Source organism: Pelodiscus sinensis, chromosome 1, assembly GCF_052426305.1.
Source record: "Pelodiscus sinensis isolate ZL-2025 chromosome 1, ASM5242630v1, whole genome shotgun sequence".
NCBI classification, from domain to species: Eukaryota; Metazoa; Chordata; order Testudines; family Trionychidae; genus Pelodiscus; species Pelodiscus sinensis.
Window position 1 is genome coordinate 65,508,411 of NC_143052.1, and position 16,668 is coordinate 65,525,078.

Genomic DNA, 16,668 nt, shown 5'->3' on the forward strand with positions numbered 1-16,668 from the left:
AAATGCTGCTTTCTTTATTTTTTCTACTAGGAGGACAGTCTACCCATCTGATTAATATTTAACTTTGGTGTTAATTAAAAAAAAATCTCATTGGGTTAGCTCAATTTTTTGGAAACTTTCTCTAATGGAAAAATAATCTCATCCTCTATATAAAAATCATAATAACTTGTTTCAGGAATAAATCTCTACCTTGCTCCAAAACAGGGCTTGCACTAGTTCAATAGTCCTGGTACAATCAGAATGACTACTTGCATGAATATGAGTTGAAGGAGTGGGCACTGTGCTTATTTAACTTCCCAACTTCATGAATTTGTTCTCTGCCACTGGGCATTTCTCTTCCTTATCTTTTTCTGTCCTATCTCTCTAGCTGTTAAAAATGTTCTAACACTTTTGGTCTCTGTAGGGTCACCAGCAATAGCACTAGAACATACAACATGCAGAAGTGGCTCAATGATTGTGGGGTTTTTGGCATCAAATACTTGACACATGCAGAGTCAGCTGCCATTAGTGCAATACCCCTTAAATGCTCCATTTGTGTAACCTCATCCACATTATCAAGACTGTTTTAATACAACATTGTAACTCTGACTTTCAATAGCATAGATGGGCTTTGTCTTAATTGGGAACTTGACATTTCTCTTTCCAATAGTCAGTGTAGTTTCATTGCAGCTAATGTGAACATCTCTGATGATATATTTTTATCTTGTTTTAATAGGATAAAATCAACATGGACATAGAGGGTATGTCTAGACTACATGGCTCTGTTGACAGAGCCATGTAAACTAGCTTACCCGGCATAGTCAATGAAGTGGGGATTTAAATAATCCCTGCTTCGTTAAAATAAACATGGCCACTGCGCTGGGCCAACAATCAGCTGATCCGGCACAGCGTGGCAGTCTAGATGCGGATCTGTCGGCTGGGGAAGCCTCTGCCGACTGATCCCTTATGTCCCGGATCAGCTGATCGTCAGTACAGCGTGGCAGCCAAGTTTATTTTAATGAAGCGGGGATTATTTAAATCCCCGTTTCAGTGACTATGCCGGGTAAACTGTTTACATGGCTCTGTCGACGGAGCCATGTAGTCTAGACATACCCAGAGGTATAAAAATGCTGTGGGCACTGGTCGTCTATGCTAGCAACACTGGTGCTAGACCAACTGTCAAAGAATTGCCTAAAATTCTCTGTGGAGATGTGCTCTAAAAGTAAAGCCAGCCCTGCTTTAGAGGAAACATTACAAAGAACCTTCCTAACTATGAAGAGCTCCCTCTATAGTTGTCTGTTCCATCTTTGCGCCTAAAATTGGCTCAAAATAGAAATCCCAACTGAGGCACAAGAAGTGTGGGATGGAATCACCTGTGCTTTTGTACTGTATAAAATGTCCAGTTTCAATGTGAACACTTAAATTTTATTTCTTGGTGGATCTGGTCAGGAGTGGAGGCTTCACCCAGTTTGGCATAGGCATTGTTAAAATTGTATTCATGTCTCTCCCCCTCCCCGAAAACTTAAAATGAATCTCTCATCTACCTCATCTTAAAAAAGGGTTGGGGGCAACTGCTCCTGATTAGGAACATTTGAGATTTTCAATTGAAGTCCTTGTGATTGTCTTTACTTTTTGACATCTTAGGATCCTGAAAAGTTATACTATAAGTCTGAATCCAGAATAATCCAAGGATATATCACTTAAAAAACGACAATCATTTGTCTCTAGTTCAGTGCTGACATTCTATCTCTCCTCCCTCCTGCCTTTGATCTCCAAGCACATTTGCATATCCACACTTTCTCTCTCAGCAGACAGCCTTTGCAGACCCCTAAGCAAATGGGCCTACATGGCCCTGTCTCATCACTCCCAGAAGGGACGGGGTTAGGGGCAGCTATCCCTCAGTACTTCCCAGAGTGCGAGGCGCTAGCCCTTAGTGCTGCAAAAAGTACATGGTGCAGCACTCTGGCAGTGTTTTAAAGGGTCCCGTGTCTTCAGCCACTGTTACTTTGGCAGTGGCAGTGACCAAAACCCCAAACCCCTTTGAATTACAAGGCCTGGGGTAATTGCACCCTTTGCTCTCACCCCACCCCCATCGGTGGGCCTGCCTGTGCCCCATTAATGTGCTTTCTAAAGATTGTGGCTCAAAATATATCCCTAGTGTAGCTTTGAGGCTATTTTATCCAGCAAGTTTGATCCAGCCACTTAGTTATCTCTAAATGTTAATAAAACAACAACTTCTCTGCTTACGGTTTCCTCTGCCCCCTCCCTCACTGTCAAATAAAACCCACACATCCTTACCGTCCTTCTGAGTAAAAACAATCAGGCTCCGTTGTAGCTTCAAATCCATCTGGGTTCATTGATGGCATGATATGAATCCGAGTACTATCAATTAGCTTTGTAACAACCGGATCGCTCTTATCATTGGTGACCAGGAAGTCTATCAAATGGAGCAGCAGCTCCCTCCCAACAGTCTGAATTGAGAAACACAGTTTTTATTTTCAAGTACACTGTGACTAAATGAAGATGCTCAAAATGGTGCTTATTTGATCTGACAAAGATAATACTTTATGATATAACCATAACAAAATTTTAAGACTAAAGCAAATGCACTTGGGTCAACATTATTTTGTTACAGTTCTTGGCCTCTAGAAAATTAAATGTAATTTAACAGAAGAGAAAATATTGGGGAGTAGTCACTTCTAACAAATGATTTTAAATTTGGATTGGCAAGGGTTTCTTCTGTAGTGAAAACTGAACTGCACCACCTACAATGATGTTTAAGTATACAGATAGGTCCCAGACAAACAATGCCTATCTGAGAACTATGCATTGTTAGATTTTAATATTCTAACATGCTATCAGTGATGTAGGTTGTCTGTGCTAGGGAACCTCACTGTTGCATGAGGCAATATATTCTTGAGGCATGGTATCTACAAACACCCTCCCATTCAGTTACTGGTGGGCCTGTGGATTGCTGCACTGAGCTCATACAGCCTGTGGGGAAGGCACAGAGGCTGTGTCTAGACTGGCCAGTTTTTCCGGAAAAGCAGCCACTTTTCCAGAAAAACTTTCCAACTGTCTACACTGGCCACTTGAATTTCCGCAAAAGCACTGACGATCTCATGTAAGATTGTCAGTGTTTTTGCAGAAATACTATGCTGCTCCCGTTCGGACAAAAGTCCTTTTGCGCAAAAGTTTTGCGCAAAAGGGCCAGTGTAGACAGCCCAGATTTGTTTTCCGCAAAAAAGCCCCGATCACGAAAATAGCGATCGGGGCTTTTTTGCGGAAAAGCGCATCTAGATTGGCACGGACGCTTTTCCACAAAAACTGCTTTTGCGGAAAAGCATCCATGCCAATCTAGACGCTCTTTTCCGAAAATGCTTTTAACAGAAAACTTTTCCGTTAAAAGCATTTCCGGAAAATCATGCCAATCTAGACATAGCCCGAATGTCTATGGTATATTTATATTTTGCACCTCCTTATGCTTGTGTTCCCATGGATGTTGCAAATAGTTTGTCTTCCCAAGATTGCATGCCTGTGCTGTAAGGGCCACAGCGTGCACCCCACTGCATCCTTCCAGTCACATTGCTGTGACTTCAGCTCCACCCCTGAACTGCTGACAGATTGATACTAGGTCTGGTGTTATATGAAGAAGTAGGGCGCTTGCATGGTATCTAAATTATTTTGCACTATGTTGTGCAGCTGTCTAGTTGTTTCATTTCTGTTGCTGACTATTTTTCTCCCTTTGGCTTCTCTTTCGGATGGATGCAGAGGCAGGAGGTCCAATCCTAGTTTGGGAGGAAGGTGATCCCACTTGACCCATCCATGAGACTCAGTCCCACCACATGCCTTCTCCCCCACCTCATGCAGTCATGGTGGAAAGTGTGAGAAGGGGGCAATAAGGCATGTACTAATCATCATGGATGGAGAAAAGGAATGGGTGGATCCACAAGCTCAATGATGAGAATATTTGTACAGCATTGCAGGTGCTGTGCATGGACGTGTGGTATTTATAATGCCAAAATGCCCTAAGCAAGGGTTTGGGGGTAACTTACAGTATGCTTTGAACAATATAATTGTTATGGGGGGGACAGGGAATCCTGTCCACACTAGTCAGGAAAAGCATATTAGTGTGTTATCAGCTACAGAATTGAAACAGTTGTATCTGTCACAGTATTTTTCCCAGCATGGAAGAATCTAAAACACTGGTAAGTTGCAGAATGAACTAATTATATTACTGATCTCTGCCAAGTTGTTGTTCAGGATCTTCAGAATGTTTATACTGTAGAAGTTCTATTAATAAAAGATGTTTATTCCCTTCAGAGATGCTAGTGCTGATGTTAAAGCTGCATGGGGCTGTTTGTGCTGGAGGTGGGCCTAAATGCTTTGGAGATCTTCAAGCATGAGGAGGGGTATTGCTCATAAGAATCACAGAATACTAGAACTTGGAAGAAACCTTGAGAGGTCATCAAGTCCAGTCCTCTGCCCTAACTGCAGAACTAAGTACTATCTAGATAAAGGGTGGGGAAACTGGGGGCTGGAAGAGGCTCCTGGGTTGCCTGGATCTGGCCCTTGAGGCTTAGGGCCTCTCCCAGCACAGCACTCCAGCCCCCTTGCTGCCTCCTCACAGCCTCTGGATCCCAACTGATTTTTCTCTGGGTCACAGCCCCCAAACCAAAAAAGGTTGCCCACCCCGATTTAGATCATCCCTGAGAGATGTTTATCTAACCTGCTCTTAAATATCTCCAGTGATGGAGATTCCACAACCTCCCTAGGCAATTTATTTCAGTGTTTAACCATCTTGACCATTAGGAAGTTTCTCCTAATGTCCAACTATGATGGGGGTGTACCAACCCCACACTGGGCCTGAAAGAGTTAACCAGGGCTATCTGGCTGAAAGAGCCCTACCCCCGCAGTACTACTGGGCATGCTCCAACTGGCAGGACAGGTATAAAGGCTGGCAGAGCAGCTCTGGCTGGCTGACTGCCATGGAGGAAGGAGCTGCCACAGCTCTGCAGGAAGAGCTACGGATGGACTGAATTGTGGAGGGTAGTCAGCAGGGAACATCCAGAGTAAACTGGCAACATTTCCCTTGGTGAATCTGGTAGGAAGTAGCCCAGGGCGGAGAGGTAAATCCCTGACAGCTCAGCCTGTTTCAGGCAGATTCCCTGCTGAGCTAGTTTCAGAGGGGTAACTATGTTAGTCTGCTATAGAAAAAACTTAAACAATTACTAGGCCTGCAGCACCTTAGAGACTACCATTTACACAGTCCAAAAGGACCTGAAACAAAATTCCCAGCTTGGGTTGCACTTTATTAAATAAAAAAAGTTGAAATAAATCTCTCTCTCTGGGGCTCAGGTGTTGCAAACTGCTTCTCTGTGAGGTCTGCAATCCCTACAAGCTCCTTTCCCTTAAATGCCATCAAACTGAGAAGTTCTTCTATCAGGCTCAGATGTCTTTAATTGCCTAGATGCTCTCATTCTCTTTAAATTTAGCTCTTTGTGGCTAGTCTAGACTTGGACTTCCCTTAAAAGAGCAAGCAACGCAATGACAGGGAGATGTAGGGAAAAGGAAACCAATTTAGATGTTAGGGAAGAGTGAACATTTACAGGGAAGAAGGCAGCTGATCCAGGACGTGTATGGTGGCGTATTTACTCAAGGGTATAACAGATGAGGTTCTTTGGAACAGACCTGTAACAATCTTGGGATTCACTAAAACAGCAAACCCTTGAATGAGAGGGGAATAAAACTTTAATAAAACCGGAGAGCTTCTATAGTAAGCTCCTGCACTCAGCCATATGATGTTCCCAACCTTCAGGGCACATCTCTAAATTCCCACACTCACAGCACTGTCCCTTATGAGGGATCAGCTCTAAAACAATCTTTAATCTTCCTTATTAAAGAAAAAATACATTGTGTGTGAGTAAAAGTAAGAGTTAAATAGTTAACAATTGACACACACTAAAGTCTCCCTCCATCTACATTCTATTACATTTCCATAAGCCCACTGTGTCAACTACCTAGAAAGGAGAAGTTACCAGCACTTTATTCTTGACCACGCACTTTCCTCAAATACCCCTTCTCCTATTCTGTTCTCAGTTTCAGTCTTTCATTAGGGTTTGAGTCATTTTCTTGTTCCCTGAGAGTTGTTTCTTTGTGCATCCATGGTAAAGGGTCATTCAGATGGGAAATACCATAGTCCACTTCAGCTGTCAATAGGTTTGAACTTTCTGGGATTACTCATCAGGATCAGAATCAACTTTTCTGGGTCCTAATGTGTGGACATGGCCCTGCCCACTATCAGCTTCTTTCCCCAACCTTGAGGCTCTGTCCATTACTCACAATAGGAGAGGAGAAGACAGAAAGGAGCAACCAGTGGGGAGGAATGGAGAGGAGTGAATGCCAAGAGGCTGAATGGGGACAAGACCTCAGAGTGGAGTGGCCCAGCCCTGAAGCGCCATTGAGAATCCAGTACTGTTACTCAGAGCCTTTTGATTGTGCAATCTTTTAGCCTGTATCTAGAAACTTTTATTGTTTTTATGATACTCATCACTAGTTGGTACTCTCAATGGCTGGCAATTACACTGTCGATAGCCTTTGAGAAGAAAGCAAAGTGAAGACTGTTTAGGCAGTTCAGGTTGCTCTGGATATCTGAATGCATGGACCTGTGCTGTCTGGAAAAAATACTAGTGCAGAAGGAGAGACATTGATTTTCACCAAAGAGAGGTAATGGCTGAAGAGTCAGCTGGAGTGTCCAGCTAGTCCCTGGCTCCACTGCGCTGCCCCTTTGAAGTGCCGTTCCTGTGCTTTAAAGGGACAGCACTGCATGGAGCCCAGGGTCAGCTGGGAACTCCAGCTGATCTCAGGCTCCTAATGCACTGCCCCTTTGAAACACACTGGTGGCATTTCAAAGGGGCAGCGCAGCATTAACACCTGCGATTAATGAGTTAAAAAATTAACGCATTAATTCTGCCCTGCATTAATTGCAGACGTTAACGCACATCAAAAGACATCCCTAATTAAAAGCACTATGCACGTTATGGAAGAACATTAATCCTCTGCCTTTTTAAAATGTCACATTCTGTTGAATGGACTTTGAAGATTTCCAAAGTATAACCCCCCCCACCCCAAACCAAATCTATCATAGTGCTACTGGCCTTTCTAGTTACAGGGTGGGAGGAGACTTTGCACAATTCTCTGCCCCCAAGCCCTGATTGGCCTGGAGGCAGGGGAGCATAGGATGTTTCCTCCCACTGCTAGGGGCATGGGAGCCTAGGGGAAACCTAGGGATGGGGGGGCAAAGGCACTCTCCCACCCCCAGACCAATCATAGTCTGTGGGTAGAGAAGCTCAGAAGAATCAGGGCCGGCTCTAGGTTTTTTGCTGCCCCAAGCAAAAACATTTTTGGCTGCCCCCTCCCCTTTTTTGTTGGCTTTTACACCTTTGCACTTCAAAATTTTGTTTTGTTTTGTTTTGGTGACAGAGACAAGATTTCCAGCTCACACAAAGCTCTTTTTCAAAAGTGGGAAATGTACCTTAAATCTCTACTTTATTGTTCTTATAGAAACAGGCTACTTTTTAATTGTGGTTTGAATGCATGAAAAACTATTAACACAAACAGTTTATATTTCCTTAACTAAGTACCAAAAATAGAAGGGAGAACTTGTGCCACATCTAAAACTTAAGTCGTTTATGGCTATACTTAATCAATCTTCAAACTAATTACAATCAGCTAACAATGCCACTGTTTTAACATACTTGTCAACCAATTATGTTAACTATAGCACATAAGACATCTAAACTACATCAATAAATAGTTGTATTGTTAAACTAGATTTGTTTTGGAATGCTAAGCTGCGGCGAGCCCTGCTCACTAGCCGCGCTGTACAGTGATCTGCACATGGGTGAATAGATTACATAGATTGTCGAGCCCTGGTTATCAGATAAACTGAGATCAGTGGGCGTGCATGTGCACAGTATTTTTGTGTGTCCATCTTTTTAGTAGCCATTATATATTCAAGTTTATGAGATGTTAGAGGGAGTAGAGAGTTGTATGTGCCCAATACAACTATATATGGAATGAAGCTTGCCTTAGAGACATCAAAAGAGAAGTTACTCACCCTGTGAAGTAACGATTGTTCTTCGAGATGTGCCCCGTGGGTGCTCCACTCTAGGTGTCGGGTCCCGTCCCGGCGCCGCAGCTCGGAGACTTTTCATAGCCGTGCTCCCGCCGGCTCGCGCATGCGTGATTCACCAGGATAGCGTTCGCGCCTTTGATCAGCCGCGCGCGAGCCGGCAACCGTCCGTTCCTCTCATCCGCTCATCTGAAAGAGATATTAAAAAGAGAAATTTTTCCGGAGCAGGGAGGAAGGGCGGGTCGTGGAGCACCCACAGGGCACATCTCGAAGAACAACCGTTACTTCACAGGGTGAGTAACTTCTCTTTCTTCTTCGAGTGGCCCCGTGGGTGCTCCACTCTAGGTGACTTCGGAGCAGTACACAGAGCAGAATCACAGCGCTCCGGAACCAAGACTATCAGCACGGTTTAGTACTGCTGTAGCTACGGAGAAATCTGAAGCAAAGTGTTCTACTATAGCGTAATGTTTCATAAAAGTTCCATATGAAGACCATGTTGCTGCTCTACAAATATCGCGAAATGACACTCCACTGAGGAAGGCCGTAGTGGCAGCCACTGCCCTAGTTGAATGAGCTTTAGGGCGAGAGGGGAGAGGCTTCCCTCGCAGCGAATGACACATTGATATACATAAAACTATGAGCTTAGAAATATGCTGAGAAGTTAAAGGCTGTCCTTTTGAGTGACCCGCTATTGCAACCAACAGACGGTCTGTTTTCCTAAAGCCCTGTGTTCTGTCGATGTAGAACGCCAATGCCCTTCTCACGTCCAGAGTATGTAAGTGCGCTGCTTGAGTTGAGGTATGAGGTTTCGGAAAGAAGCACGGTAAGACCACCGGTTCATTTATGTGGAATTCAGAAGACACCTTTGGAATAAACGCTGGATGGGTCCTCAAGGTTACTGATTCTTTCGAGAAAACTGTGTATGGCGGAGAAGCCATGAAGGCTGCTATCTCACTCACTCTGCGAGCTGAGGTGAGGGCTAAGAGAAAAACCAGTTTGAGCGTAAGTAAGTGTAGTGTTACTGTCGCTAAGGGCTCGAAAGGGGGACGAGTCAAAGTTTGTAGGACCAGGTCCAGATTCCATGCGGGGGGGGGGGGAAGTCTCCGCGGGGGATGGAGATTCAAGAGCTCCTTCAGAAATCTCTTCGTAGTGGGGTGAGCAAACAACGAACTATCGCCAACCCTATGATGGAATGCATTAATTGCTGCCAGATGCACCCGTAGCGATGCAATTGTCAAACCATTGTCATGAAGTTGCAAGAGATAGTCCAGTACACAAGGTAAGGGTGCAGAACGCGAGTCCACTTTATTGTCTGCACACCATGCTTGGAACTTTGCCCACTTAGCTGTGTAAGCAGTACGAGTAGATTGTTTCCGGCTATGCATCAACACTTGTTTGACTCGTTGGGAGCAGGATTGCTCGGAATCGGTAAACCAGTCAGCATCCACGCAGTGAGGTGTAGGACCTCCGGTCGCGGGTGACTGAGGAATCCATTGTCCTGGGTCAACAGATTCGGAAGGGAAGGTAGAGGATATGGCACTTTCACTGACATCTGGTGAAGCGTTGAGAACCAAGGCTGGCGAGCCCATGCTGGCGCGAGAAGGATTACCCGAGCTTTGTCTACGTTGATCTTTTCGAGAACTCTGGGAATTAACACTACTGGTGGGAAAGCATACAGTAATGACGTCCCCCAATGGAGAAGGAAGGCGTCCCCCAGTGAATGACGTCCTATCCCGGCTCTTGAACAATAATTGGGACATTTCGAATTGAGTTCTGTCGCAAACAGGTCTATCGCTGGAAATCCCCACCGACCGAAGATGCGATTCAGTATGTCCGAGCGAATCTCCCACTCGTGGTCGTGTGGAAAGCGCCTGCTGAGAGAATCCGCTACTACATTGTCGGTACCCGGCAGGTAGGAAGCTGTTAGAACAGTGTTGTTGGTAATACACCAATTCCATAAACGGATGCTCTCCGTGCAAAGAGAACGGGATCGCGCCCCTCCTTGCTTGTTTATATAAAACATAGTCGCCATGTTGTCTGTTAAAATCCTTGTCATTGTATTTCGAATGCGTGACTGAAAATGCCTGCACGCGTGTCGCACCGCTCTCAATTCTAGCACATTGATGTGCAAAAGCATTTCTCTTGTCGACCACCGTCCCTGGACCGTGAGATTGACCATGTGGGCTCCCCAGCCTATGAGGGAGGCATCTGTCGTTATTTGTATAGTAGGTTGGGGGCGATGAAATGGAACGCCCATGAGGAGATTGGTCGGGTTGACCCACCACTGGAGGGATTCCCGGACATACTGCGGCACCACTAGAGGTCTGTGGATACCGTGCTTCAACGGGATGTAAACCGTAGCTAACCAGTGTTGGAGGCAACGAAAACGTAACCTTGCGTTGGGCACGACGATGGTGGCAGCAGCCATATGCCCCAACAGTTGTAAACAGACACGTGTGGGAATCGTTGGAGCGTGGACCACCATGTGCACCAATTCCTTGATCATTGTAAAACGTTCCATCGGTAAATACGCGCGAGCCGTGGTTGAATCGAGGCGTGCACCTATGAACATGAGATTTTGGGATGGAACTAGTGTTGACTTCTTCAAATTTATGAGAAGACCCAGGGTAGCAAACTCGTCGGACACTGTCCGAACCATATGACACGTTTCCATGTTGGTCGTACCTTTTAGAAGGCAATCGTCCAAGTAGGGAAATATCGTTACCCCTAATCTGCGTAGGTGGGCCGCGACCACTGCTAGCATCTTGGTGAAGACTCTGGGAGCACATGCCAGGCCGAATGGAAGAACCCTGTACTGGTAATGTTCGCTCCCCAGTTGGAACTGAAGGAAGTGTCTGTGTGCCACGTGAATCTCTACGTGGAAATAAGCGTCTTGCAAGTCGAGGACTGCAAACCAATCTTTTTCGTTCAACGACGGCAGAATGGTCGATAAAGCTACCATCTTGAAACGCTGCTTTCGAAGGTGCCGGTTCAGTCTTCGAAGGTCCAGGATGGGCCTCCATCCTCCCGACTTCTTTGGTGTGAGGAAATAACGGTAGTAAAAGCCTTTCCCCCAAAACTGCTTGGGAACTCTCTCTATCGCCCCGATGGTGAGCAAACGTTGAACTTCTTGCTCCAATAGATTCTCGTGAGAGGGGTCCCTGAAGAGGGACGGGGAGGGGGGAGTGGTAGGGGGAATAGAGAGAAAAGGGATGGAGAGGCCGGATTGAACTACCTCTAGCACCCATCTGTCTGTGGTGATCGTAGACCAATGGTGGTAAAAAGAGCGTAAACGATGGTGAAAAAGATGGTGAGATTCCGCATTGACTATGGAAGATTGGTTTGTATCCTCGACAAGCAAGTCAAATCTGTTGCTTAGTAGACTGTTGATTGCCCGAACGGTTCTGTTGTGGTCGCTTGCGCTGGGGGCGCTGTCTAGGACGCTGGTTGTCGAAGGGCCGTGATTGTTGTCTAGGGAAATTGAAGTCATACCTCCGTTGGTATGGGAAATAACGCCTACGTTTGAAGGAAGGTGTATACATCCCCAGTGTACGTAAAGTGGTGCGTGAGTCTTTTCCCGAATGGAGGACCTCATCGGTGTTTGCCGCAAAAAGTTTAAGTTTGTCAAAGGGCAGATCCTCCACCTTGCTCTGCCACTCCTTCGGTGCCCCTGCGGACGAAAGCCAAGATGATCTCCTCATGGCTATACCAGTAGCAGCGGCCCGAGCTGCTGTGTCAGCCACATCCATAGCGATCTGGAGCGCAGCGCTACACGATGTGTACCCTTCCTGCACTATTGCTTTCAGGAGTGGCTTCTTGGTGTCTGGGAGATGGTGCAATAAATCCGCTAATTTGGAGTAATTATCAAAATTATGGTTTGATAGGTGGGCTGAGTAATTCGCAATGCGAAGTAAGAGTGTAGCTGACGAGTACACTTTCCTCCCAAATATATCCAATTTTTTATTGTCCTTGTCTGAAAGGGGATTTCTGTACTGTGGCGCCTTACTCCTACGTTGCGCTGCGTCCACTACTAGTGAATTGGGTTGGGGGTGATTAAATAAAAAGTCCAACCCCTTCGCTGGAACAAAATATTTTCTATCAGCCTTTTTACTTGTAGGTGCAATTGATGTTGGGGTTTGCCATATGTCGTCCGCTACTTCCATAATCGCCTCATCGATTGGTAGCGCTACTTTCGCACGTTGTTGTGGGCGGATATTCTTCAGAAGGCGATGTCTCTTAACAGGCACATCTGCTAATTGGATGTCCTGTGTGTCTGCCACTCGTTTGAAGAGATCCTGAAAATGTTTCAGATCGTCCGGTGGGGAGATTTCAGCTGGGCAAATTGCTTCATCCGGGGAAGACGATGGGCAGTCCGCCGGGGAAGTTTCCGGTTTAGGTTCTTCCGTTTCTGATAGTTGACCCTCCTCTGGTTCGGATTGGTCTAACTGAATTGTTGAGCTTTTGACTGGAGAAGGTGAGTGTAGTGATTGTGATTTATGGTGTGAGTAGTCCGTTAACGGTGATTGGCAGATGTGAGAAGACCCTCTGTGCGATAAAGGTGAACGATGACGGTAGAGGCGATCGTCATACGATCTATGATATCGGTCACAGCAACGTTCAGAGCGTGACGGAGAGGGGTATCGGGAAGAACGTGCGCTATCATGCTGGATATAATAAACGCAGCAGGGGGAGCGCCTCACCGATCCGTATCTCGAGAGACGGGAGGGCGACCGGGATTGTGAACGGGATCGATGTGCATCTAAATACACCGCATCCCTATAACCATGCCGACTGTACATCATCCGAGCGGGGGAAAAATAGTCGTGATAGCGACTCCGCCCTCTTGGTGAAGCAGATGGGGAAAAAGACCTGTGTCTGTGATGGGTCTTTGATAATGACTTCCTATGTGTTGGAGTCTGATCTCTACCCCGAGGTATAGGGGAACCAGTCACCGATTGAGGATGGGACGGTGCCGGAGAGGCCAGCTGCTGCTGATCTAATGCCGGTGCCAGCAGGATGCCCGGTGCCGGAGTTGACAAAGGTGCCGAGCCTGAGGCATTAGCGTGTTCTGCCTCAGGTTTCGGTGCTGGGGAAGACGGTGCCGACGTCACCGCTGGGGCAGGGGAGACAGGCGCCGATCCCCCGGGCGCCGTTGAAGCCGCTGAAGACGGTGCCGGGACGCTGGTCAGTTGCGGTGCCGGCGCGCTTGTCAGTTTCAAGGCACGGGAAACTGAAGCCGCTGCCGGCTTGCTTGTCAATTGCGGCTCCACTCCCTGTGTTGGTGCTGAAGCCGCTCTGGCTCTAGATGATGAGGGCTCCTTTGTGCTGTTCCCCGTGAGTCATGTGGACCCCCCGGAGGTCACTTTAGACGCCGCTGCCGGGGTTGAAGCTGCCGCAGGGAGGGAGCGCGCCCGGGGCGGCTTTGCCGCTTGGGAGTCAGTCGGTCCCGGAGAAGCCACTCTCCGCTTGTGCTGGGAGATTTTTGTGGCTGCTGGAGGGGTAGGGTCAGGCTGCAATGCCTTACCGAACATGAACATACGTAGTTTCATCTCCCGCTCCCTCCGGGCTCTCGAAGTTAGTTTGCGGCAATGGGTGCACTTGTCGGGGACATGAGTGTCTCCCAGGCACCTAATACAAGTATCATGGCCGTCAGCCGTTGGCATGGCTTCTCGGCAGACCGAACATTTCTTGAAACCAGTTGATCCTGGCATTTTGAGTCAGAGTTATGGAAAGATTGAAACTTGTTTAACCCACTGCGGTTAGTCAATTTCACAGCTTCGCGCTTAGCCACAGCGCTTCAGAGTGAAAAACAGTTTTAAGAACTACTTTTTTTTTTTTTTTAAACAAGAGAACAGGTAAAGTGAACAGGAACACAGCTAACCCTAAGAACTCTAACTATTTACAGGTAGACAACTATCTAAACATGACTAGATAAGAGATCAGGGAGCTCCGACCGCGACCTGAGGCGGTTGAGAGGAACTGACGGTTGCCGGCTCGCGCGCGGCTGATAAAGGCGCGAACGCTATCCTGGTGAATCACGCATGCGCGAGCCGGCGGGAACACGGCTATGAAAAGTCTCCGAGCTGCGGCGCCGGGACGGGACCCGACACCTAGAGTGGAGCACCCACGGGGCCACTCGAAGAAGAACACAAAAGTTTATCCAGATCAACGAAGTTTAATTCTTTAAAGACAAATCTATGAAACCACATGTGTGGTTCTTTGTAGAGCGTAGAACAGTTAATAGTGTGTGTGTGTGTGTGTGTGTGTGTGTGTGTGTGTGTGTTTGGTTCTACTTCTACTACAACCATGACCAAGAGAAATATACTAGGAACAGACTTCAAAGGGTCCGTAAGGCTGAGGCTGTCGGGGCCTAGGGGCTAGGGGGAGAGGCCGGGGGCTGGGCCAGCGGGCTGAGTGTTTGTAGGTTTGTCAGGTGTCTGGTATTTTCTGATTTTTTACCGAACAGGCAAAAATACTGGACACATGGCAACCTTAGGCAGAAAGGGGAATCTTACCTGGGATTTCCATACGACCGTGGTCCCCAACACGGTGCCCCTGGGCGCCATGGCGCCCGCGGGGGCATTCGTGTGCGCCCGCCACGTGCTCGGGGCTGGCCTGGCCCTGGGCACGTGGCGCATGCACAGTGCCAGAGCCGGCTCCAGGCGCATGGTGAGCACCGGCCCCGAGCGCTTGGAGGAGGGGGGGGCGCCGGCCCCGGGCGCTTGGGGGGAAGGGGGCACCGGCCCCGGGCGCGCAGCGCTTGGAGGGAGGGGGCGCCGGCTCCGGGCGCACGGAGCTTGGGGGGGGAGGGGGCGCTGGCCCCGGGCGCGCGGCGCTTGGAGTTGGCCCCGGGCACTTGGAGTTGGCCCCGGGCACTTGGAGGAGGGGCGGGGGGCGCCGGCCCCGGGCGCGCGGCTATGGGGGGGGGCGTGCGGCTATGGGGGGGCCCCGCCCCCTGGCGCCCGGTGGGCGAACGGCCACGCCCCCTGGCGCCCGGCAACCTCCACAGGTTGAGGACCACTGCCATACGATGTAGGTGGAGGGGTGGCTGATGGCTTGGAGTGGGGAGGCTCTCGGAGGAGGTAGCGGCCGCCGGGGAGGAGCAGGACTCAGGACTAGGAGACAGGGGTGGCCAGCAGACTCCGGGGTAGGTGCACATGGCGCCAGTGCTGGCTGCACAGCCACGGTGTCTCCTACAGCCCTTTAAATTGGTGGGGCGGGTCAGGGAGGGGCTAGGTGTTGCTGGGGAAGGGGAGGAGCAGCGGAGGAGACGGGGGCGGCCAGCAGGCTCCGTGGCACATTGGGCCACGGCCCTTTAAATCAGTGGGGCGGGACAGGGCGGGGCTAGGCGTTGATGTGGGAGGGGAGGAGCAGTAGAGGAGACAGGGGCGGCCAGCAGGCTCTGGGGCACATTGGTGCTGTCAGCTGGCTACGCACACCTGCGGCGTTTCCCAGCCGTGACTCTTTAAATCGGCGGAGCGGGGCTAGGCGTTGCCAGGGATGGTACCAGCTGCTTACCTGAAATGCCGTTCCTGGCAAAGTGTCGCCCCAAGCACCTGCTTGATTTGCTGGTGCCTAGAGCCGGCCCTGGGAAGAATCCTGTCCCTATTCCTTCCGTTTGAGGCCGTGCCCCTTCTGGTGAGGCCCAAAAATTTCTGAAGTGGCCCCTGGCAAAAAATTATTGCCAATCCCTGCTATAGAATGAAGTCTATAGAATTCCCTGTCATATTTGGGAGTCTACATCAGGGAGATATGATCAGTTCTGAGGGAAAAATTCAAGGTATCTTGAACATGCCTATTAAAAGTAGTTACAGCTTTGTTTTAAAAGGGACTTGAGAGTAAGAAATAGATGAAATAATTGAAGAAAGGAGAAATAAGTGAAAAAATGAAATCCGAACCATTCCATGATAGTCTGGTATATGCTTATAGATACAGTAGATATTGCATAATAGGACTACAGTGATAGCCAATGTATCTTTAATAAATACATTCTTTCCACACTGTGTTGAGATCTATGAGTTTGTTTTGTATTCATAATGTGGCTGAGACCAGTTTATGTGCTGCATTTATAGTAATGGTCACCAATGCACAGGCTGCCTTCATAAAGTCTGCTGACTCTAAAGAGGGCAAATATTTCTCACTTTTGACCTTACTTGGTGTCTCTATTACTGCTGATAAGGCTGTAGTACTTTCCCAGGGTATGTCTACACTACAAAGTTAGTTCGAACTAATGGACGTTAGTTCGAACTAACTTTCATAGGTGCTATACTAGCGCTCCGTTAGTTCGAATTTAATTCGAACTAACGGAGCGCTTAGTTCGAACTAGGTAATCCTCATTCCACGAGGATTAAGCCTAGTTCGAACTTACTAGTTCGAATTAAGGGGTGTGTAGACCCTTAATTCGAACTAGTGGCAGGCTAGCCCTCCCCAGGTTTCCCTGGTGGCCAGTCTGGTCAACACCAGGGAAACTCTACTGCCCCCCTCCCGGCCCCGGACCCCTTAAAGGGGCACGGGCTGGCTATGGTGCCCGTGCCAGGTGCAAGCCTGCCAGCACC

The 16,668-nt window shown here is 48.1% G+C and overlaps 2 protein-coding genes across 5 annotated transcripts in view; both read right to left on the minus strand.

The window, feature by feature from the left end:
* CPM (carboxypeptidase M) overlaps positions 1-16,668 on the minus strand; it is a 72,039-nt gene that overhangs the window by 18,062 nt on the left and 37,309 nt on the right. For all 4 annotated transcript variants that reach the window (XM_075931535.2, XM_006121581.5, XM_089779790.1 and 1 more), the window contains one exon: positions 2,278-2,450. In XM_075931535.2, the coding sequence (XP_075787650.1) occupies positions 2,278-2,450 (173 nt within the window). The remainder of the gene's footprint in view (positions 1-2,277; positions 2,451-16,668) is intronic.
* Positions 11,340-14,811, minus strand: LOC149525578 (uncharacterized). The gene has a single exon (XM_089779786.1). It carries the CDS (start codon positions 12,913-12,915, stop codon positions 11,476-11,478), a length of 1,440 nt encoding a protein of 479 aa, XP_089635912.1. The 5' UTR covers positions 12,916-14,811; the 3' UTR covers positions 11,340-11,475.